Raw genomic sequence first — 25,498 nt, forward strand, 5'->3', positions numbered from 1 at the left:
GGGGCGGATCCTAAAGAGAGGAAGTGGGGCGGAGGGAGTGCCGAGAACTGTGGGCGTGGCTCGTCACGACGCAGGCGAGCGTTGGGCGGGTCTACCCTGTGGACGGTGGCCGGGTAGGACCTAGGGCTAACGTTCGGGAGCGTAAGTGTGTGAAAGGAAGTGGCTATCCATAGCATGCAGAGCAAGACCCATTACTTTTAAAACTTTTATAAAATGGTTGAACGAAATGTTTAAAAGAAACATTTATCTATAACTCCGTGATTGTGACAACTGTTTTCATTTTCCCCTATTCATTTCCAGGCTATAGTTAAGAACACAGTAATAATTTCTTCTGTCATAGTAGTGTAAAAGTCATGGCATGAGCAGCTACTTCCTCTTATTTCGTTGAGAGTCAACCCGTGTTGCAAATAGTCAAAAAAATTTTTTTTATTTATTTTTTTTTCAGTTTTCGGCGGACACAACATCTTTCTATGTGGTGCTGAGGATTGAACCCAGGCCACACGCATGCCAGGCAAGCGCGCTACCGCTTGAGCCACATCCCCAGCCCAAAATATTTAAAAATTTCTTTTTTAATGTTTCTTTACTGTTTCACCAAATCAATGCATCCAATTCGAGAAACGCCAGGTACAGGAGTAGAGTATAGTGGTACAGGACTTGCCTAACTTGAGTGAGGGCCTGGATTTAATCCCCAGCACTGCGCGGCGGGGGGCGGGGTGTGTTGGTGGGCGAGTCAGGTACTGTTTGGCCCACTCAGAGCTTATTGTCTTGCAGTCAAGGCAAAGGACAGTGGTAGGTAGGGCTCTGATAAAAGCAATGAAGCTGATGAAAAGTAGTCAGATTCCAAATGTAATCTGAAGTTAGAGTCAAAAGGACTTGCTAAATGGATTGGTGTGACGGGTGAGGGAAAGAAATGGGTAAAGAATGATTTTAAAATCGGAGCAAGGGCTGGGGATGTAGTCCACTGGTAGAGCATTTACTTACCTACCTTAGATGAAGCCTCAGTTAATCTCCAGCACCACAAAAAGAAAAAAAAAAAAACTGGACAAATAAGTGAAAGGTTTTGCGAATAAGAGAAAAGATCACAGAAATATAAATTTTGACTGCATTAGAATACTGATACTATTCAAAACCTTGGGACTGGAAAGGTCATGTTCAATGTGAATAAAAAAGTGAACTTAGTCCCAAGCTAAGAAGTCAGGAAGAGGAAGAACATCCAGAAAAGTAGATTGAGAAAGGATGACAATAAAGAGAGATGAAAAGCCTAAGAGAATTAAGAATCTCTTAGGAAAATAATTTTTGTTTTTCCTAAAAAACAAATTTTTATGATAATTTCAGAAGCAAAACATGATAAAACCATGTCAGATACTGTAATATAAACATTAAATTAACCAGTGATCTTGGCAAGATCAAGATCATTGGTAATTTTTTAAGAATTTTTGTTTAAAGAGAGAGAGTGAAAGCGAGAGCAGATGTGAGTCTACATAAAAAAGGTCTGGATGGGGGGGGGGCTAGGGATATAGCTCAGGGGGTAGGGTGCTTGGCTTGCATGCACAAAGTGCTGCATTCAATCCCCAGCACCAAAAAAAAAAAAAAAAAAAAAAGTCTGGGTGCATGGCATGTGCCTATGAATCCAGCCACTTTAAGGTTGAAGCAGGAGAATTGCAAGTTCAAGGCCAGCCTGAGCAATTTAGTGAGACCCTGTCCCAAAATAAAATAGAAAGGACTGGGGCTGAAGCTCAGTGATAGAGCACTTGCCTAGTATGCACAAGACCCTGGGTTTGATGTCCAGAACCAGAAAATAAAAATAAGAGCTTATTTTACATTTGCTATATGTTAGGCAGTGTTCTAAGTAATTTATGTGTATTGATTCACTTGGTCCTCACAATAGCACCACAATGTAGAAACTATCAATATCTCCCTCCATTAGAAAAGTAAAGAAACTGGGAAAGGATGAGCTGGATTTCTAACCAAGTTATCTTTGGACACTGACTACCTTACCTGATGAGTGCACGTAGGGTTCACATAAATGACCCTTCCACATCCAATCAAATCAATTCCTAGACTGCTCCCCTTCAGTGGTCTTCATTTCTACTCTGCATGAGCTACTCACTCTAATGGTCATATCTCTAACCTTGTCATTATGATAACTGAACCACCTTCATAATCTCAGTTTCCACACCCTGCTCTCTTACTGACATCCCTCCTATTTCCAGCTCACTCATTCTGGTTTACATATTACAGCCAATATTTATATCACCAACCCCATAATTTTCTCATCAACCCTCATACCTTCTCCCTTCATTTTTAAGTTGTATCATTGTAACCTTCAAACCCCTTGCCTCTTTCTTATATTACATTCCTTCCTTGGTAAAACTGCAAGCCTAACAAAATCTTACTCTCTACCCACAAACACCTGAAAATGACTAGAGATAAGCCACAGCCACTCTAATGTGATACTTAGCCACTTTAAATTCATGATTCAAAATATTGGACCCCAGTCCAGTCCCTTCAACGTTCCAAGACACTTAAGTCTTATCTTCTAACACCTCAAACCTCCTAATCCATCTTTGCTCTGGGTAGATGACTTTGCTTCCTATTTCTTAGGAAAATAGAAGCAATCACAAAATAATTTCCACAAGCTACCAGTACCTGCATCCCTACCCACCTACATTCCATCTCTTCTGGTACTATGGATAAACTATCCATGTTCCTGCCAAAGACCACCCCTCCACTTAAGTTCTAGATTCTATCTCCTCTTTCCTATTCAAATATGTTACTACAAAAAAGTCTTTTCTCTCCCTGCTGGCATCAACTTTTACCTCTCAATTTCCTCCTCATAAACATATATACATGCTATTATTCCCCCTCTCCCCCAGGTACCAGGGATTGAGTCCATCAGTATTTTACCATTGAGCTACATTCCTTCCCCTTTTTTATTTTGAGACAAGGTCTCACTAAGTTACCTAGGCTGGCCTTGAATTTTCTGTTCCCCACAACAGGTTCAGGGAATCAAACCCAGTGCTTCTAGTATACTAGGCAAGTATTCAACCACTAAGCTACATCCTCAGTCCATTCCTTCCTTAATAATACTTAGACATCTGGCTTTAAATACCATCCATATGCTGATGATCCCAAATGTATAACTCTAGCCTGGGTCTTTTCTCTGAATTCCAAATGTGCACAACTTGCATATTGAATTCCCTATTCAACATCTGTGCATGGATGTTGTGGTAGGTTGAATTGTGTTCCACCCAGAAAAAGATATATCCAAGTAAATGTTTGGAAATAGGTCTTTGCAAATATAATTTGGTTAAGAATCTCAAAATGATTATTCTAGATTTAGGGTGAGCCCTAAATCTAATGACTGGTATCCTTCTAAAAAAAAAGACACAGAGACACACACAGAGATAGAACACAGAGGGAAAAAAGAAAGAAAGTTACAGGAGACAGAGGCAAAAGCCAAGGAATGCTGAAAGAAACAAAGAATTCTCCCTGGGGCTGGGGATGTAACTTGGTGTAAAGCACTTAACTAGCATTAGTATGGCTCTGGGATTAATCCCCAGCATGGCAAAATAAAAATAAAAAATGAAGAATTCTTCCCTAGAGGCTTTGGAGGGAGCCTGGTCCTGCCAATACTTTGCTTCTGCACTTCCCACCTCCAGGACTGTGTGAGAATACCCATCCATTGTTTTAAGCCACTATGTTTATAGTAATTTGTTGCAGCAGCCCAGGAAACTAATACAGATTTCTTTTTATTTATTTATTTATTTACCAGGGATTGAACTCAGAGGCACTTGACTACTGAGCCACATCCCCAGCCCATTTGTGGTTTTATTTAGATTCAGGGTATCACGGAATTGCTTAGTGTCTCACCTTTGCTGAGGCTGGCCTTGAACTTGTGATTCTCCTGTCTCAGTCTCCCAAGCCACTGGGATTACAGGCATGGTACACCTGCTTGGACCACTAATACAGATTTCCAACAGACCTCTCAAAGTTAACATATCCAAAACAAACTCCCAACTTCAGAAATTTTTTTTTTTTAAGAGAGAGGAGAGGAGAGGAGAGGAGAGGAGAGGAGAGGAGAGGAGAGGAGAGGAGAGAGAGAGAGAGAGAGAGAGAGAGAGAGAGAGAGAGAGAGAGAGAGAGAGAGAATTTTTAAATATTTATTTCTTTTAGTTTTCGGCGGACACAACACCTTTGTTTGTATGTGGTGCTGAGGATCGAACCGGGCCGCAGGCATGCCACATCCCCAGCCCTCAGAAATGTTTTACATGTAGAAAGGATGCATTTTAAAAATTGATATATTATAATAACCTCTAAAAAACAAGAAAAGATATTGCATCATTGAAATAAAACAATGTTAAATTTTTAAAAAATGAACATTCCAATGATAAAGAAAAGATAAATGGGGGACTATTTCAGGTGTCTTAAAACTGAATAATAAGAGTTCCTGAGGGCTAGGGATGTGGCTCAAGCGGTAGCGCGCTCGCCTGGCATGCGTACGGCCCGGGTTCGATCCTCAGCACCACATACAAACAAAGATGTTGTGCCGCCAAAAACTTTAAAAAATAAATAAATAAATATTAAAAAATTTAAAAAAAAAAAAGAGTTCCTGAAAGAGAACAGAAGAAATAAAATGGAAGAAACTATCAAAGGAATTGTTCAGAACGTGTTTTCCAGAACTGAGGGATATGAATTACTATATCGAGGGCCAGAAAAAAAAAAAAATAATAAATGATCTGAATTTAAAATGGACATTAAGAGAACATGAATAGACATTGCTCCAAATAAGTATAACCAACAAGTATAGGAAAAGATGTTCAACTTCAGGGAATACAAATCAAAGCAGTGGTATCACCACATATCTGTTTGGATGGCCTTTAAAAAAAAAAAAAAAAGGTAAGTGTTGGCAAGAATGTGGACAAAAGGGAACCCTTGAACATTGGGTTAGTGGGAATGAAAATTAGTGCAGCCACTGTGGAAAATAGTGTGGGGGTTCCTCTAATAATTAAAAATAGAACTAGCATATGATCTAGCCATCCCAATTCTGGGCATATATCCAAAAGAATTTCCAAAAGGCTCTTCAAGATATATCTGAACTCCAATGTTCATTGAGGTATTATTAACAATAGCCAAAATATGGAAACAACCTAAATGTTCACTGGTGGATGAAGAGATTAACAAAAATGTGGTATGTACATATAATGGAATATTATTCAGCTTTTAAAAAGAAGAAAATGCTGCCATATGCCACAACATGGATGAAACTAAAGGACATTATACTAGATCAAATAAGTCAGTCCTAGGATGCACACTGCCTGATTTCATTTGTATGCCATAGCTAAAATGATCAACTTACAGAAATAGAAAGTAGAACAGTGATTGCCAGAATTAGAGGTAGGGAGAAATAATGTAAAAGAAAAAAAGGGGGAGAGGCCATAAATGCCGAATACAGTGAATGAAATTAGACTTAAACCAAGGCACGGCACTATAAATAATTCAGAACAAAGACAAGAGGCAATGAGATCTTATAAGTTTCCAGAGGGAACAAGAAAAACAAGTTAAATACAAATGTTCAGGAATCAAATGAAATCTGTCTTATCAACACAATGGAAGGTTGAAGATAATGAGGCTATGCCTTCAAAATTCTGAGAAAAAAAAATTGAATTCTCACCAGAAAAACTAGCTAGCAAAGGCACCCATAGAATAAAAATGCTTTCAGATGTTCAACCTCACAAAAAAATCTTCATTCTCAGGTTCTCTTTCTCAGTAAGTCATTGAAGGTTCATGTTCTTGACAAAACAAGTGGGTAATTGAGAGAAAGGAAGAGGAGATATAGGAAACCCAGAAGAGTGACAGAGAAGAGCAGTCAAGGGAACCTCCAGGCTAAGTGAGACCCCAGATGACATGTGACAGGTATGTAGAGGAGCAGCTGCAGAGTCTCCCTGAGTAGTTTAAGGCAGGGGAAAGTGATAGAATAGCTAGCCTATCTGAAGATGCTGAATGGAGATTTATACAACCAGGAGAATATGAGTTGGATCAATGACAAATCACACAAAAAAAATACATGAAGATGACAAAAAGACAACAAAGATAACTTGTGCAGCAGAGGAAAAACAGGATAATATATATCAATCACATGACATTGCTGGTATTAAAAACATTTTCTTTTTGCAGTACTGGGAATCAAACCCAGGGGTGCTCTACCACTGAGCTATAGTTCAGCCCTTTTATTTTGAGACAGGGTCTTTTTGAACTTCCTAGGCTGCCCTTGAACTCCGATCCTCCTACCTCAGCCTCCCAAGTAGCTGGGTTACAGGTATGTACCACCATGCCTGGCCATGCTATTTGGAGCTGGGTATATGTGTGTTAAATAAATTTCACTGGTTAATAAAAACTTAGAAAGTGAAGAAATTTTGTCATCATTTTGTCTGTTTTACAGATGATAAACTGATACTCTGAGTAGTTAAGTGACTTCAGAAACTTCATGGGCATTTATTCATTTTCCTTTGCCAAGCTGCCTCTCAGGCAAATGCATTTTACAAGATGAATCCTTGGAGGAGAGAACTGTATCCTAACTTTGCAACTTTCCCTTCATCCATTCCTTAGAATTTAGGGATGTGAGGGGGAATATAAAGGAGTTCTGACTTCAAGAGCTTAGTGAAGTCTAGTGGAAGGTGGAGTGACACCTTAGACAAAAAAACTCACCTGTTGATGAATAATGATGATAAGCACCCACAAGGAAAAGTACAAGGTATAGGAGAAGGCAGCCTAGAGTCGAGGAATGGGTCAGGGATGCACTCTCCAAGAAAACAAGTGGGAAACATTTAAAATAGCACTTTCTCACCCTCAAAGCCACACTGTTTCTACTCATAGATTGTCTTGGAGAGTTGCCCCCCACCGCCCCCGCACTTCTTTCTTTTGGTACTGGTGAGTATTTTACCATTAAGCTACATCCTCAGCCGTTTTACTGTTTCAGGATGGCTGAGGACTTTTGATACTCCTGCCTCAGCCTCCCCAGTCATTGTGAAGATGGGCATGCACAACCACGCCTGGCTCATACAGTTATTTTTTTGTCACCTGGAGGCACCAATAAAACCAAAGATAATACAACTCACTGAAGATTATTGAGTGCTTTTTATACACAAAGCAGAATATGATAAACACAGAAGAATTGTAAGTAAATTGCTAAGGAATTGAGAGTATGATAACATCTAATTCAGTCCAGAGGGATATGATAAGGTAGACTTAGAGTATGAATGAAAGTTCTTTTTTTTTTTTATACCAGGGATTGAACTCAGGGGTGCTTAACCATTGAGCCACATCCCCAGCTCTTTTTAGATATTATATTTGGAGACAGGATCTCACTGAGTTGCTTAGGGCCTCACTAAGTTGCTGAGGCTGACTTTGAATTTAGGATCCTCCTGTCTCAGCCTCCAGAGTTGCTGGGATTACAGGTGTATGCCACCAGGCCCAGCCTCCTTACCACAATTATTCTGGGCCCTGCTTATTTTTTTCTCAGGCCTGTAATTAATATTCTTCCAAGCCTCTTTCTGCCACCAAGCTTTATCCAATTTACCAACTAACAATTAATTCTTATCAGTCCTAAAGGGTCAGCTCAGGCATCTGGCTAGGTGATGCACACCTGTAATTTCAGTGGCAAGGGAAGCTGAGGCAGGAGGATTAAAAGTTTGAGGCCAGTCTAGATAATTTACCCAGACCCTCAGCAACTTGTCAAGACCCTATTTCAAAATAAAAAGTTATTTTTAAGAAGGGACTGGGAGTGTGACAAGGTGATAAAATGCTCCTGGGTTCAATCCCCAGTACTGCCCATCCAAAATAAATAAATAAATAAAACTCAGGCAACACCAGCTTTAATTCAGATTACCTCTCTGATTCTTAACAAAATATCATAAACCATGTCTAGAAATATATAAAAAAAAGTTAAACACCATGATCAAATGGGATTTCTTCCAGGAATTCAAGGTTGGTTTAACACTCAAAAATCAACAAATGTTGGGGGTGGGGATATAGCGCAGTTGATAGAGTGCTTACCTTGCATACACAAGGCCCTGGGTTCAATCCCCAGAACCACCTGCAGGGGAAAAAATAAATCAATAAATGTGCCAGGTATGATGGCACACTTCTGTAATCCCAGTGCCTCAGGAAGCTTCCAAATTGGAGACCAGCCTCAGCAATTTATTTATTTATTTTTGAATTTTTAAATATTTTTTAGTTTTCGGTGGACACAACATCTTTGTTTGTATGTGGTGCTGAGGATCGGACCGGGGCTGCACACATGCCAGGCAAGTTCGCTACCGCTTGAGCCACATCCCCAGTCCCCTCAGCAATTTATTGAGACATTGTTTCAAAATAAAAAATAAAAAGGGCTGGGGGTGTCACTCAGTGATATGGCCCCAGTGGGTTCAATCCCCAGTGCCAAAAAAAGAAAAACCAGTAAATGGAATACTTCTACTAATAGAACAAAAGATAAAAACTACATGGTAATCTCAGACACAACATCTTTGTTTTTGTATGTGGTGCTGAGGATTGAACTGGCCGCACGCATGCCAGGTGAGCCTTGAGCCACATCCCCAGCCCCTCATTCATGGTTTTTAAGAAAACAAACTTTATTTTTTTGGTACTACTCTGTGGCACATGTCTGCAACCTCAGCAACTGGAGTGGCTGCAACAGTAGAATCATAAGTTTGAGGCCAGCTTCAGCAGTTTATTTAATTTTTTTAGTTGTAGTTGGACACAATATCTTTATTATATTTATTCATTTTTATGTGGTGCTGAGGATCAAACTCAGTGCCTGAAACGAGTTAGGTGAGTGCTCTACCCCTGAGCCACAACCCCAGGCCCCAGCTTGGGCAGTTTAGACCCCGTCTTAGAATAAAAATTAAAAAGGTCTGGTGGTGTGGCTCAGTGTGTGCCCCTGGGCTCCATCTCCAGGATAGGAGGCAAGAGGGGGAGCCAAAGAAAGGAGAAAAATTCTAATGATAGAGTTTATGGTGGCTGATGTCCTAGAAAGTATGGTTTATAAAGTTATAAATTTATGCCTCAGAAAATAATGTAAAAATTCATTCTATCAAATTTAAACCAAATCACATTGAATCCACAGCCCTTTGAACACGCTTGGACTTTTCAGTTCAATTGCACTGTCGACCAGTCTTTAGGAAAGGGGTTCAAGGTACAAAGGGCAAAGGCTGCTGAATCTGATTGACCTAGAATAGGAAACCCTGCCTTTCCACTTGTCAGCTATTTTGTTAGGAATCTTTCCTGAACCATTTCATCCTCCTTGGTCAGTTTTCTTCTGCAGAAAATGAGAATAATTTTTAGACGAGTTTTAAATTTTAATCAGTACTCTAACATGCCTGGTGGTATAGCCAGTCCCTCAATAAACTTTTGCCATATGAACTACTACTAAGCAGACAGACTAGTGCTATTTAAGGTTAACTTTGGACTCCAAAGATCTCTTTTCCTGTTTCAAAAAGCTTATTTAGTTTTGGGGAGGCTAAAATCTAGATATTTTAATTATTTAAAACAGTTTAATAAGCGCATAGTGAATACTATCACTTTAATTAGACTCTCTGGGCTTGCGAGTGGGAACAAGTAGGTGGTCACAACCTGTCAAAAGGGCTCAAGAGCGGACTTGGGGGTGGGAGTGGGGGCGCAGTCGTAGGCAGCTAGGAAAGGAGCAGCGGTCAGCAGGTGGCGCGTTCCAGGACGTCTAACAATCGCATCCCGAGTGACGTTTGTGGTCACGATTACTAGCAAGCTAACTCTGGGAGAGAGCCTTTACAAAGCACTTCAACTGGTTTTGTCTTTTTTAACCCTTCTGTCACCGAACGGCCAGGCGGAGATTGACCAGCGGTAAATTCTTTACCTTGCTCACTTTCGGTAGAGGAAAACCGTCCCCTTGCGCAAGTAGACACGCTACACTAGCAGTTCTTCCACCAGGCCCCCGAGGCAACACCTCACGCCCCGCCCACTAACGCCCCGCCCACTAGCGCCCCTCTGGACGCAGGCACAGTACCCTTCCCGCGCTGCTGCGGAGTCCTATGGCAAAGCCCCAAAGCGCCGGGCATCAAGGGGCGGGGCCTTGCCCGGCCCTACGTCACTTCTCTGAGACAGCGCCTGCGCGGGAAATCATGCTGTGCGCTGTTCGTCGCAGTCAGGGATTCCTGGAGCTGCGGCCCCTCTGTAGACTTCTGGGGCTCGGGATCCATTCGACCCTGTGCGGCCTTGGCCGACCGCCTTTCGAAGAAGCGCGGTTACTGTGTCACGAGTCCTCTCCTAGAGAAGTGCGAGATGGAGACAGAGAGTCAGAGGCGACTCGAAGAAAAGCCCCCGACGCAGACTCGTCTCCACCTCTCCCTCTCCGCGTCGCGGGCACTGGGAACACATGTCTTTCGTCACTGGAGACGCCGCGGGACGAGTCACCCCCTCGAGATCACCAAAGCTCGAGCGGAGAGCGGGCTCAATTTGGTCCCGCATATTCGGAATCCGGGGATCTCCTGCTGACCCCCGTGCCTCAGTCCACTTTTGAGACCACAGAGCTTCACGACTCCTCTTCCTGCTCAACTTCCAGAGAGGGACCCTTTCGGGCCGGGGAGCTGATTTTAGCTACGACTGGGAAAAGAGAAACACAATATAGAAAATTATTTAGGTTGAGCAATGTCGGGCACTTAAATAGTAGCTGGGGGTCAGTCCCGTACAGCGAGATCGTGGGGAAGTTCCCAGGCCAGGTACTGACGAGTTCCTGTGGTAAGAGTTTCATGCTGATGAGGCCGGCATTGGAAGATTATGTGTTAATGATGAAAAGAGGGCCTGCCATCACATATCCAAAGGTAATGAGAGAGGGATTAAGTGGGTATTGGTACCACAGTCCTGATGAATGTACTCAAAACACACCTCAGAAGGTTTGAAAATTTTCTTCTCAGATTTTTTTTCAATAAGCCAGATGGCTGTAACCAACCTATCTATGATATTGCTTATTAAGAGGAAGCAACCAGATTTTAGTTTGGTAGCTGCGATTTCACTAACCTATAAAATGAAGAGTGTGCCAGCTTACTGTTAGAGTGATGTGGACTCACAGGACACATAATATTTATATTTCTTTCACATTACTATTTATTTATTTTGTTGTAGATGGACACAATACCTCTATTTTTTATTTATTTATTTTTATGTGGTGCTGAGGATTGAACAGTGCTTCACTTGTGCTCAGCGAGTGCTCTATTGCTGAGCCACAACTCCAGCCCCCTTTTTAAGTAATTTTTTTAACTTTTTAAGTTTGCAAGTTTGCAGATTCAGTACTTAAGAATCTTGACAATTTTGTAGTACCCTTAGAGTGGTATTTTGATTATCATATTTAATTTAGTAAGGCATGTTACTAGAGGTATACATTTGTACATATATATATATACACACACATATATATAAAATAGTTTTTGCTTACTAGAGGTATATTTAATAGATACTAGGGCTGGGAGTGTAGCTCAGTGGTGGAGCACTTGTCTAGAAAGTGTGTGGCCCTGAATTCAATCCCCTAGCGCTGCTAAAATAAACAACACAGTAGAGATATATATTACTATGCTTTTCTGTTTAGGAAAAAAATAAAGTTTTATAACAAAATGGCTAACATTAAAAAAAATAATAAAAAATTTTAAAAAATGGCTAACATTAAACATAAAATGAATACTTTTTTTCTTCCTTTCTGTTATTACAGTACTAGGGATTGAACCCAGTGGCACTACCAGTGAGCCCCATCCCCAGCCCTTTTTATATTTTATTTTGAGACAGGGTCTCACTTGCTGAGGCTGACCTCAAACTTGTGATCCTCCTCATCTCAGCCTCCAGAGTGGGATTTACAGGAGTGTGCCACTGTGCCCAGCAAAATCAATATTCTTTTTTTAAAAAAAAAATATTTCTTAGTTTTAGGTGGACACAATATCCTTATTTTACATTTATATGGTGCTGAGGATCAAATCCAGTGCCTTGGCATGCTAGGCGAGCACTCTACCACTGAGTCACAACATAAGCCCCATGAATATTCTTAATAATGAGTTAACTGCCTAGTTCCTTGTTCATCCTTTGCTAGTGATTTATTTCAATCCTCAGTCATGGTCCTTGAGTAGAATGTTACTTTGTAACAGTTCCTCTTTCCAATGCAGGATTCATTCAGCAAGTAATTTGACTACCTTTACATTCCTGGGAGTTACACAGTATTGCACTCAACATAAACTTTACACTCTGGAGGAAATGACAACAAATAAATGAACGAAAAAGGTCATTTTAGGTAGTGCCAAGTGCCATGAAGACAAACACATGAATCATGAGTAGGAGAAGGGTGTCAGGTGATCAGAGATCTCTAAGTATATTTGATAGGAAACCTAAATAGGGCTGAGCAAGCCTTGCAAAGGCCTAGGAGCAGAGTGGTCTTTTTTTTTTTAATATTTATTTTTTTAGTTGTAGTTGGACTTAACACTTTATTTACTTTTATGTGGTGCTGAGGATCGAACCCAGGGCCTTGCATGTGCTAGGCGAGCACTCTACCACTGAGCCACAACCCTCACCCCAGAATGTTCTTTAAAAAAAAAAAATAATAATATATATATATATATATATATTAGTTGTAGTGGGGTACAATACCTTTATTTTATTTATTTATTTTTGTGTAGTGCTGAGGACAGAACCCAGAGTCTTACATGTGCTAGTTGAGTGCTCTACTGCTGAGCCATAACCCCAGCCTCCAGAGTGTTCTTTTGAAGGGAGCAAATAAAAAGAAAGAAAAAAGAAATTCAAGAATCAATTAGCAAATAAGCAATTCAGAATAATACTCAAAGTATAGACGCTAAATAATATTAAAATAATAATAAAAATATAGACAATAATACTAAAAGTATAGAACAATACAAATGCAGAGGAGAAAGCAGAGGAAACTTTGCTTAATGACAAAGAGTAGAGAATAGAAACAGCTTTGCAAAGCATACGTGGAACAGGCTACTCAACAGAGTTCCTGTTGTGGTCTGGGTGGGTCAAGTTGTAGACAAAGAGTATTTTACTTCATTTATGGTGGGGGGGCATTGGGAGGTTTTAAATGGAATCCAATCTATATTTTAAAAGTTCTACCCAAGGACTCCATTTTCCCCAGGGTTTTAGGCTAGTGGGGTTGGGTGATCTTGATAGAAACTTGCATTCTCTCTTTCACATCACTAATTTTTTTTTTTTTTTTTTTGGTACTGGGGATTGAAGGATTGAACTCAGGGACACATCCCCCAAATCCTTTTAATTTTGTATTTTTTGAGACGGTCATAAAATTAGATCTTTTCTTCAATTCCCACTTTTAACATTTGTCACAGATAAAAGTCAATGTTCTGCTCTAAGAAGGAATTTAAATACTGTACTTACCAGGTACTGACCCCTCTTTATTTCCAAAGTAGTGACTGTGGGAAATTAGGAAGTTCAACCTTGAACTTTGACCTTTACAACTTGAAATGCTTTTTTTTTTTTTTTGTACTAGGGATTGAACCCAGGGGTGCTTAACCACCAAGCTACATCCTCAGCCTCTTTTTTATGTTTTATTTTGAGCCCAGGTCTTGCTAAGTTGCTTAGGTCCTCACCAAATTGATGAGATTGGCTTTGAACTTACCATCCTCCTGTTGTCTCCCAAGCCACTGGGATTAAAGGCCAGTGCCACCGCACCCAGCACTACATGTCCACATTTGGTCAATATCAAGCACTTTTAGCTTTGGAATAGAAGCATAAAGGGCAACAATCCTCGGATTTTTTTTTTTTAAATTTTAATATTTATTATTTTTTAGTTTTCGGCGGACACAACATCTTTGTATGTGGTGCTGAAGATCGAACCCGGGCCGCACGCATGCCAGGCAAGCGCGCTACCGCTTGAGCCACATCCCCAGCCCTTTTTTTTTTTTTTTTTTTTTAATACCAGGGATTTTGAACCCAGGGGCACTTAAACACTGAGCCACATCTCCAGTCGTTTTTTATTTTTCATTTGAGACAGGATCTCGCTGAGTTGCTTAGGGCATCACTAAGTTGCTGAGGCTGTTTTGAACTCCCAATCCTCCTGCCTCAGCCTTCCAAGCCTGCAGGCATGCGCCACTATGCTCAGCTTGATTGTAATTCTTAAAAACAAATGGTTAATAGAGATTGTTGCCATTTTGTCAGTTATAAATCCTTAGGCCTAAATCCTTAGGCTGAGACTTAGATTTATATTATTAAACTAATCAAGAAAGGTTAGAATATCTGTTGAGAAAAAAAACATGTCTCAAAGGGTTGTTTGAAAGCCCAAAGTTTTAAATCCTAAGAAAACTTAGTAGTCAAGTGATATTTCATAACTGTGGAGGACTCTCCCAGCAGCCTCAAGCCCATTTTGAAAGAAGCAGGAAAATGAATGAATGTCAATGTTCCACCTAATTTTGAATTGAAATGACTGTTATATGTGTAGCCTAGAAAGCTCATCCTATTGAGACCAAATAACCTCAGTGACAAGTAGCAAAAGCTAAAATATGCTCAAATTATTTTATAATGTACCACATTTCTGTATGAAAGGACCAAGAAAATAGAAGTACCTTCTCTAGGACTTTTTACTGAAATGACTACTCAAGCTACCTCCCACTATATTAGCTGTTATATTCATATTTATATAAAGTTGTCTTTACCTCTTCCCATCTCTATTCCAAGATGCCTGGATATGTATTTCTTAAAGACTAAACCTTGAATGAGACTTTTTGACTAACACATTTTAAAAATCATGTCTGTTTCATTTGGTCCACAAGCCTTAATCCAAATACATTTTAGCTTTTAATTAGTCAACTATACTTTGTAAAATATTTACATTTTGGGGGCTGGGGATGTGGCTCAAGCAGTAGCGTGCTGGCATGCATGTGGCCCAGGTTCGATCCTCAGCACCACATACAAACAAAGATGTTGTGTCCGCCAAAAACTAAAAAATAAATATTAAAAAAAAATTATAAAAAAAAATTTACATTTTCCAGTCAAAACCATATTTAATTTATAATTTTGTGACTGGATAGAAGGATACTAGAAACCCCTTTTAGAATTTTCACAAGTAGCTCTTCCCAGAAAAGATAGTAAAAAATTATTAGATATGCTATTTATTATCAACTTAAAGATTTGGCATTGAGGGACATACTGTAATAAATGCTTACTTTTAAGATTCTCTCATTGTAACAATTGTTATAGTGTAATAGTCAATAACAGGGTCTTTAGAGTTCAATATTGATTTTATTCATGACTTTCCCATTTAATTCCTGGTGTCGTGGCCTTGGGCAAAATATTTAACGTGTGATTTCTCATCTTTATAATGAGAATGATGATACTTTCCTCATAGTCTGATTAAACAACATGAAAACATGTTTCCATCTCCTCCTGAGATGAGCAGACTGTTCCACGTATGCTTTGTTCAAAGCTGTTTCTATTCTCTACTCTTTGTCATTAAGCAAAGTTTCCTCTGCTTTCTCCTCTACATTTGTATCGTGCTATATACTTTTAGTATTATTATGTCTATATTTTTAGTATTATTATTTTAGTATTATTTAGTATCTATACTTTGAGTATTATTCTGAATTGCTTATTTGCTAATTGATTCTTGAATTTCTTCTTTCTTTCTTTTTATTTGGGGGGGGGGGTATGTGTGGTATAACTAAAGATTGAACCCAGGGACACTTTACCACTGAGCTGCAAACCCAGTACTTGGGCTGAGGCTGTACTCAGTGGTAGAGTGTCGGCCTTGAACGTGTGAGGCGCTGTGTTCAATCTTTAGTATCATATAAAAATTAAAAAATGAAGATATTGTGTCCAACTACAACTAAAAAATATATTAAAAATAAAAATAGTACTTTTTTTTGAGGCCAAGTCTTGCTATTTCTGAGGGTCTTGCAAAGTTGCCCAGGCTGGTCTTGAATTTTTAGTTCTCCTATCTTGGTCACTGGGATCATAGGTATGCACTCCCATGCCTGGCTTGAAATTCCTTATAATGTTAAGCAAAATATAGATTCTTTGTAAGTAGGACTAGAAGTCAATCCTTTTTAAAAATTTTTGCTTCCTTCTCCAACATAGCATAAGAATGAGTGCTTATTATTTTTTATTCGTCATATTCCATATTTCAATCATAGGATATGAATATGATACTATCGATGATGGACATCAGCCCAGGTGATACTGTTTTGGAAGCTGGTTCGGGTTCTGGTGGAATGAGCTTATTTTTATCAAAAGCAGGTAAGAGATTGGGATAAATGAGCTAGACCTAGATAACAAAGCATTCAGTTTGTTCATGATAATAAAGAGAAAAAGGTATTTGGGAAAATACAGGTGAGTAGGGTAGCACGTACCTTAATTCCAGCTTCTCAGGAAGTTGAGGCATGAGGATGCAGGTTCAAGACCAGTCTGGGCAACTTAGGGAGACCCTGGTAGAGTGCTTGCATAGCATGTTCAACTCTGGGTTCCATCCCCAGTACTGCAAAGAAAGCCAAAAAGATATTTGGGGGAATACATAAATTTGTAATAGCATTCTCCTGAAAACCAAATGGAGGCCACTGTCTTCGTGTTGTTGTTTTTTTTTTTTTTAATATTTATTTATTTTTTTAGTTTTCTGTGGACACAACATCTTTGTTTGTATGTGGTACTGAGGATCGAACCCGGGCCGCACGCACGCCAGGCGAGTGCACTACCACTTGAGCCACATCCCCAGCCCTTTCTTCGTGTTTTGTTCATTTATTCCAGTCACTCTTTTTAACCCTCCATCCATTTCTTTTCTTTTAATCCCTCCATTCTAATGCTGCCCCCCGCATCCAGGTATTGGGGGTAGAATGCACAGGCGTTTTACCACTGAACTACATTTCTGTCCTTTTTTATTTACTTTGAGATTAGAGCTCTCTAAATTGCCCAGGCTGGTGCCTCAAACTTGTGATTCTCCTGAGTCGTTGGGATTAGAGGCATGTGCCACTGTACCTCACTTGCTTCTTCCTTTCTTTCTTCCCTGCCTGCCTTCTTTTTTTCTGTCCTTTTTTCCTTCCTTCTTTTCTTTCATTTAGACATAGGAGTGCTTAGCTAGTGAGCCACATCCCCTTTTTATTTTTTAGGGCATCACTGAGTTACTGAGGCTGGCCTCTAACTTGTGATCAGCTGAGGCAAGAGGATCGATCACAAGAGCTGCTGGGATTATAGGTGTGTGCCATCATTCCCAGCTGCTTCTACAATTTTTTTACAGTAAATTTAAAAAAATTTTTTTAGTTGTAAATGGATACAATATATTTATTTTTATTTGGTCCTGAGGATCGAAACCAGTGCCTCACACGTGCAAGGCAGGCCCTCTACCACTGAGTTATAGTCCCAGCCCCATAAAGTAAATTTTTTAATGAAACAAAAAGTACACAGATTATAAGTTTATACCACATGAACTTTTCCCCCACTACTCAGGATCAAACCCAGGGCCTTGTGCATGCTCGGTAAGTGCTCTGCCACTGAGTTAAATCCTCAACCCTCCATGAACTTGTATACAGTGACCACACTCATGCATTTAGTACCTAGGTTGATGAAGGATATGTTTGTGTATCACAGATGCCTCCTCTTGTCTTCCCTCCTAATTGCCTTAAGATATAGTATTCTCTGGAACTGTAGTGTTTACTTATGTTAAACAATTTGAAGATTCATCGGACACATACCAAATTCAAATCCTTTTTAAATATATGAAAGGCTCAACCCTCATCAATAATAAAGGTAAAACTACAATGATAAACTATTAAATTTTTATATTGACACAGATAAAAAGTTTGATAACTGTTGAAGAGGGTATATGGAGAAGTAGACACTATTAATACATTGTTGGAAGTATAAATCAACACCACTTTTTTGGAGGACAATTGTTTTTCAAAATAAAAAATTGACATGCCCTTTGGACTACTAATTCTATGTTTAGTACTTTGTCCTATAAAGATAAACTGACATATATTATGAAGACTTAGGCAGAAGAATGTTCATTGCAGTGTTATTTGTATTAGCACAAGATGAGAAACAAGCTAAATGTTCATCGAAGATGACTATTAAATAAGTTATGGTATAGACATACACTGTAATGTATTAGCTATTAAAAGTATACCCATAACTGCTGAAATAACATTGGTAAGTAAGAGTAAGGTACAAGACAGTGTATTTTTGTCATGATATATATGAAAAGCAGAGTTACTTGCATGTTGGTATAGGCACCCACTAGTGTGGGAAGTGTAAGTAATGGGTAATATGGCTACCTAAGAAGAGGAAGATGGTGGATCAGGAATGGGAGAAGTACTTTTGTAACCTTGAACTGTTTAGTTTTTTTCACATGTTTAATAATTCCTTTGGAAAATAGATTGACACTTTATACTATGAAATATAAGTTGTTTTTTTAACTTAAGTTGGATTACAAGGACAAGTCATAAGTTTTGAAATACGGAAAGACCACCATTATCTAGCCAAGAAGAATTACAAGCACTGGCGTGATTCATGGAAATTAAGTCACAATGAAGAATGGCCAGACAATGTGAATTTTATTCATAAGGATATTTCTGGAGCAACTGAAGATATCAAATCTTTAACATTTGATGCAGTAAGTTTTTTTAAAAGTAGGTCCTATTTGAGTACAAAGAAAACAATTGGATTTCTTGTGTTTGGGGAACAGCCTTTGTTATATTTGCCCTATTTCTATAACTAAAGATGAGTATTTTTCTTTAATACCTTTTAATATCATGGTGGGATTTGGAGCAGAGAAACTGACTCAGGTGCCACAGTTGTCCATGAATGTTGGATAATGACCAGAAGTTAGAAGCAAAAGTTGATCATCATAAATCTCAGCGTTGGGGCTGGGGATGTGGCTCAAGCGGTAGCACGCTCGCCTGGCATGCGTGCGGCCCCAGTTCGATCCTCAGCACCACATACCAACAAAGATGTTGTGTCTGCCAAGAACTAAAAAATAAATATTAAAAAAAAAATTCTCTCTCTCTCTCTCTCTCTCTCTCCTCTCTCACTCTCTCTTTAAAAAATAAAAATAAAAAAAAATAAATCTCAGCGTTTCCATGATAAAGGAATAATAATTAGGAAGCAGCATTGGGAGCATTTTGAGACCAGTGCCTAACCTCAATTGTGAGAAGTAGGGAGATAAATAGCCTCCATTTTGAGAGGGAATAGGTAAGCAGCATCTTTAGAAGTCAGGATGTACAGGAGTGTTCATTAAAGATGTGGAGATTAGGGGGATTTATAGCAGTGAGAGGTTAACTTAGGGAGAAGTATAGTAGATAAAAGGACAGATGAAAAGAAAGGATGGTATTTTAAGCAATAACCAAAGATGGTAGAGATGTGGAATGTGTAGGTATTAAGTGACTTAAAAGTTTCAGAATTACATAGTGTTGGAGTTGCCTTGTCCTTGGTGGTGCTACTCAACATTCATAGCCTGGCACTATGGTCTTAGGCCTGGAATAAGGGATCTTCCTTGCTTTCCTTAACTTGTTGAAAAATGAAGCAAAGTTCAGCCAGGCATGGTGGCGCACACCTGTAATCCCAGTGGCTCAGGAGGCTGAGGCAGGAGGATCGCATGTTCAAAGCCAGCCTCAGCAATTTAGCGAGGCCCTTGAGTAACTCAGTGAGACCCTGTCTCTAAATAAAATATTAAAAAGGGATGGGGATGTGGCTCAATGGTTAAGCACCCCTGAATTCAGTCCCCCTGGAGGTCAATACACCGAGTTATATGCTTAAACTATGCTTTCTTGTTCACAAAAGTTTTTTAAAAATCCATATGGCATTCTTTAAAACTTTCCAGAGACTGTTCCCTAAGTAAAGCTAAAGCCAGCAAAATTCTATGTAAGCTGTCTCCTCTCTACTTCCACATATCCCTACCATTTTCCCCTATTCATCTCCACTGTAAGCAACAGTGGCACCTTCAAACTCCCCAAGTAGCCCACTGCCTCAGAACATTTGTATTTGCTATTTTCCTGCCTGCAGCACACTTCCCCCCTAACTTTCCATTGTAAATCATTTTCTTCAGATTTCTTCTTTGACCAGCTCATATATAAAATGGCACCTTTCAATGCCTGTCAGTCTTGGTCCTCTTATTCTGCTGTATGGTTATAGTTCATGTCAGTCAACATCCTCGTAACAATGTTAGATTTCCATAAGGAAAATGCTTGACATGTATAAAAAGGTGCTTAGTAAATATTTGGTAAATAGGACTGAGGTTGTGGCTCAGCAGTAGAGTGCTTGCCTAGCACGTGTGAGGCCCTGGGTTCAATCCTCAGCCCCACATAAAAATAAATAAATAAAATAAAGGTATTGTGTCCAACAACAACTAAAAAATATTTTTTAAAAAAATTTGGTAAACAGTGAATAATGTCCATTGGTCTAATGTACTGCTGGTGTTTTGATTTGGGGGAGTGGTACCAGGGATTGAACTCAGGGGTACTCAACCATTGAGCCACATCCCCAGCCCTATTTTATATGTTTTATTTAGAGACAAGGGTCTCACTGATTTGCTTAGCACTTCGCCATTTCAAGGCTGGCTTTGAACCTCCCCATTCTCCTATCTCTGCTTCCTGAGCCACTGAGATTACAGACGTTTGCCACTGCACCCCACTGTTTGTTTGAATTTTTGGAGTACTGGGGATTGAACCCAGGGCCTCATACATACTAATCAAGCACTCTGAGCTACTTAAACACATAAACAATAATATATCATTTAATAAATAGATGTGCCAATAACTCTAAGCTTTCTGGAGTTTTCCAACAATAAATGTTACTTTGACTGGATTTTTTGTTTTATTAATTTTTTAAAGTATATATATTTTATAACTTTATCTACTTATTTATTTTTAATATTTATTTTTTAGATGTAGATGGACAACACAATGCCTTTATTTTTATGTGATGCTGAGGATCCAACCCGGGTTCCGCCTATGCTAGCCGAGCGCTCCACTGCTGAGCCACAATCCCAGCCCACTTAATTCATTTTTTATGTGGTATTGAGGATCTAACCTAGTGCCTCACCTGTGTTAAATAAGCACTCTGCCTCTGAGGCCCAGCCTCAGTCCCTGTTTTTAATTAATTTTTTACTTGAAACTTTCAGTCATTCATTTACTCATTGTACTTGTCATCTGTTACAGCCCTGTAATCTACAATTGAATAAAGAAAAAAGCAATAATGGGCACATTTCTTACCCTCCAAAATTAATATTCAGAGCTTCTCCTTTAAACATAAAAAATTAAAACATTTTAAAATAATGTGAATTTTTACTACCAAAACTGAACTAAAGCATTTAAATTTATATTTTAGCAAGAGAGGGCTGGAGTTGTGGCTCAGTGGCAGAGCGCTTTCCTCATACATGTGAGGCACCACATAAAAATAAACAACAAAATAAAGATGTTTTTAAAATTACAAGGCCTCAAATATATTTTAACTTTTTATAACATTATGTCTTACATATGGCAATATTAATACAGGAATTCTTGTCCATATTCACGTATACATTAATAGCCAAAGAAAGATTTCTCTATTAATATTGCCAAGTACAAGGTATACCATTCTGATTTTTATATATAGTCAAATGCTATGAAAAATTGTATAGTGATAAACAACCATTTGGGGAGCAGTAAAATGACAGTTAATATTCTAATAGTACCATATTCGAAGAAATAACTGGGTAATAGCTTTCTAAAAGTGTCATTTCACCACAATTAAGAATAGAAAACCCATGCTTTATTTAAACAATCAGACTGATGCATTTCATTTTTCCCCCTTCCCCACAGGTAGCTTTGGATATGTTAAACCCTCAAGTTGCTTTGCCTGTTTTATATCCAAATCTTAAACAGGGTGGTGTATGTGCTGTATATCTAGCAAAGTGAGTAATAGGGACAATTTTCTTTCTCATGTGATTTTTAAATACACTTTTTATTTTTCCTAAATACTGGATTAAAATGTTCATATTGTAACTGGGTATATACATTCATATTATAACTAAGGCAAAACATGACATATGGTCCAAATTCAGTTATATTGCTATTTAAATCATCCTTTTACATAAATAATAAGATACATGTTTCTTCCAACAATTGGGAAGAAGTTTTCAAATCATAATGTGAACACTAAAGTTAAATTAATGTCTATTTTTTATTTAGTATGTGACATTACTTATGTGTCAATTTGCATTTTTAATCCCCTCCCCCTTAATTTAATTACATATAGCATTTAAATTTGGGTAATATCACTTAAATTTGGGTAAGATGTACAGTGAACTTAAAATAAATGTAGAGTTATTATTTTGGTAGAAATGTAAAGGTATATTTTTCACTTTTCTAAAAGCATCACACAGGTTATTGAACTTTTAGATGGAATTCGCATCTGTGAACTTGCTCTGTCATGTGAAAAGATAAGCGAAGTCATTGTCAGAGATTGGTTGGTTTGCCTTGCAAAACAGAAAAATGGAATTTTAGTTCAAAAAGTAGAACCTAAAATCAACAAAGATTTACAATTACATACCCAAAAGGAAACTGGAGTTGAAAGTGAGATTTTTCAAGAGAATGACCATGGTGAGCTTCAATTTTACTTTGTGCATCTGTTTGTGATAAATGGAGAATGGATTCTTAAGTGTATTGACCATTATATAACAAAAAATATTCCTAGAATGAATAGAAGAAATAATGACTTTTTGTACTTTTAAAATTCTGGTATCTTTGAAGAATTGGACATTGTCTATGATTCATATTTATTGTTTGTCACATGAGCTTGGTTTGTGGAATAATTTAAATATACTAAAGGATGTTTAAAACATAGATCAGTGATTATTATTACTGATGAATTTAATATGACCTGATATGCAGATAGCTATTATTGCAAAAAGCATCTCCCCTAAGATGCTGCTGGAATTCTTCAGAGAATTAAATTTAGCTTCTTGTTGTATTATACACATTATTTAGACCATGAAAAAGTTTTCAGATATCCATTGATTTATGATATGGGCTTATTCTTTTGGTTATAAAACCATATGATAAAGTTATTATATAATCATTGATGAATTGTTTCTGTATAGTTTCTGGCAGAGTATTTCCAAAACAAATGGCTTTAAAAAAAAAAAAGACTGAGGAAAAAACTTCAGTAAAGGGATAGTAATTAATATTTTAACAGTTAATATAAACAAATTATAAAATATTTATGTAGCTTATAGTACATATTTTGTTCTATAACAGAAGGATCACATTCTGATTTTCCATATGGATCATTTCCCTATATTGCCAGACCTATACATTGGCAAGCTGGTCATACAGGTGAGTAATGTTTTCAGGCCATATTAAATTATTTTTTATTTTAATTAATGTAATATAATGACCTTATTTTTTTTCTTCTCTTAAATTAGCTTTTCTTGTCAAGTTGAGGAAGTTCAGACCACAACTTAACTGAGTATCCCAAATGATGGCAACCTATTTGAAGATGGAAAAATATCAAACTAGAACTTTAAGCTATAAATCACTAGTTTCATAGATTAGTATTTTTAGCTGTTACTATGATTTGTATAACTTTTACATATAACTTTGAAAAAGAACAAAAGCTAAAAAAAGATGTGAAACTTTGCAAAACTGCTTAAATGTCCCATTTTGACATATGTCTTGCATTTAGTTTTTGTAGCTAATGATTCCAAGTTGCTTTAGATGAGCCATCTCATTCTTCACTTCCTGTAAACCACTCCATGGATTTGTCTGTCTTCATGAAATTAGTGTTCTTTCCTTTCTTTGATTGATGGTCTTTGGCTACTGAAATAAAATGCATTTTAAGATAAATTTGATGTATCCATATATTTTAAATATGTAATTTAATTGCTTGTTGTCTTAGAAACAATGAGAAATCCTGGCTATAGTAAATAGTAGGGGGCATTCGAGGCATCATGGTACATGCCTATAGTCCCAGTGACTCAGGAGGCTAAGGCAGAAGGATTGCATATTTGAAGGCAGCCTCAGCAACTTAGCAAGACCCTGTCAAAATAAAAAATAAAAAGACTTGGGATGTGTACTAAAGCACCCCTGGGTTCAATTATCAGTAACACTTCCCCCTATAGTAGGGGATAAACTGATAAGAATGATATAATCACCTTAAAAATTCTAATAAAGACGTGATTTTTTTTTTTTGTTATGGGTGTTGGCCGGTCGGCCCATATGCTAAGCAAGTGCTCTACCACTGAACTATATCCCTAAGATATAACAATTCTTAAATCTTTTTTTTTAAATTTTTTAATTTTAGGTGGACACATATCTTTATTTTATTTCCATGTGGTGCTGAGGATCAAACCCAGTGCTTCATGCATGCTAGGTGAGCACTCTACCACTGAACCACAATCCCATCCCCTCTTAAATCTTTTTTATCCCTCTCAGTATCTTTTGAATTGGCTTGAAAGAACATCGAAAATCACTGTATGTAACGTTTGGAGAAATACACTTTAGAAATATGAATTGATTAGGAATGAATGGGGCTTATTATTCATAAGTATCAGTTATTTTATGTTTACTATCTACCATACATTGTTTAAAGAACTACATATATTAATTTCAAACTTGCAACTCATCTTTAAAGTTATCCATATTTTATGGATAAGATTAAGAGACTGAGTTGTTGTTTAATTGTAGATCTTTTACAGGTCTTGAAATAGGATTGCCTGGGCAGATAAATGCTATTATTCCTGGATTTGTCTCTTAAGTTATAACTATTTTTTTTAAAAGATTATATATGATATATATATATAAGTGTGTATGTAAAAATTTTTTTTATAACAGTTTATAGAATGTGGAGAATTTTAACCTAAAAACCTGCTTTACAGAGTTTATGGTCCATAATAAAGCCAGATAATAAACAACTACACAAATATAAAAATAAAACTATAATAAATGTTCCATAGAAATGGAGGGTACTATGAATAGACATAACAGGGGCAGCACTTGAACTGAGACCTGAATGGTAAATAATTATTGACTAGGCAGGGAAAATGAGAAAAGGGCCAGTGATGCTAGAGGTGAGTGAAAAAGACTAAAAGGTACATAGGGATCAGATCATGTAGGATCTTCTGGCATTTTGAGGAATTTATCTACCCTAAGAAAAAATGGAGTACCATTGAAAGATTGAATTAAGTAAAGTATAATAGGCTTAGAGTTGTGTTTTGGAAAAAAAATCACTCTGGTTACATCAGAGAACTGATTACACCTAGAGGAGAGTATTCTTTTGATGTTATATTTCTGCATAACTATAGTTTCAAATGCCCATTATGTGTCAGGTTCTAATTGTCTACTTGTAGAGGGGCAGGATTAAGAGCAAAAGAATGTGCTGTCCTTTAATTCTGTTTTATGTAGGACACTGAACTTCTCTTCAGTACAATGTGTTCAGTAGATATGGAATTGAACAAGACCTCTCTTATGTGGTTTCCATTCTAAATATGAGTCGAAGACCA

General features: G+C 37.9%; 2 protein-coding genes across 4 annotated transcripts in view; one reads left to right on the forward strand and one right to left on the reverse strand.

Annotated features, from left to right (window-relative positions):
• Window positions 1-7,858: 7,858 nt before the first annotated feature.
• The window catches only part of Spdya (speedy/RINGO cell cycle regulator family member A), a 51,771-nt gene continuing 34,131 nt past the window's right edge, over window positions 7,859-25,498 (reverse strand). Inside the window, exons 7-9 of one of the 2 annotated variants that reach the window (XM_078029464.1) lie at window positions 16,383-16,507; window positions 9,890-10,635; window positions 7,859-8,095 (exon numbers count right to left, since the gene is read on the reverse strand). In XM_078029464.1, coding sequence (XP_077885590.1) covers window positions 16,398-16,507 — 110 coding nt within the window. In that variant the 3' untranslated portion in view covers window positions 7,859-8,095; window positions 9,890-10,635; window positions 16,383-16,397. Of the gene's footprint in view, window positions 8,096-9,889; window positions 10,636-16,382; window positions 23,817-25,498 lie in introns of both variants that reach the window. The other variant, XM_078029463.1, reaches the window with a different exon arrangement.
• On the forward strand, window positions 10,155-23,843 carry Trmt61b (tRNA methyltransferase 61B). 2 transcript variants are annotated; one of them, XM_078029462.1, is made up of 8 exons: window positions 10,155-10,853; window positions 16,167-16,269; window positions 17,647-17,769; window positions 18,444-18,634; window positions 21,819-21,910; window positions 22,372-22,598; window positions 23,256-23,333; window positions 23,423-23,843. In XM_078029462.1, exons 1-8 carry the CDS (start codon window positions 10,155-10,157, stop codon window positions 23,464-23,466), a joined length of 1,557 nt encoding a protein of 518 aa, XP_077885588.1. In that variant the 3' UTR covers window positions 23,467-23,843. The 2 variants fall into 2 exon arrangements, with proteins under 2 accessions (XP_077885588.1, XP_005322549.5); XM_005322492.5 differs by lacking the exon at window positions 17,647-17,769.

Source organism: Ictidomys tridecemlineatus, chromosome 12 (assembly GCF_052094955.1).
Source record: "Ictidomys tridecemlineatus isolate mIctTri1 chromosome 12, mIctTri1.hap1, whole genome shotgun sequence".
NCBI lineage: Eukaryota > Metazoa > Chordata > Mammalia > Rodentia > Sciuridae > Ictidomys > Ictidomys tridecemlineatus.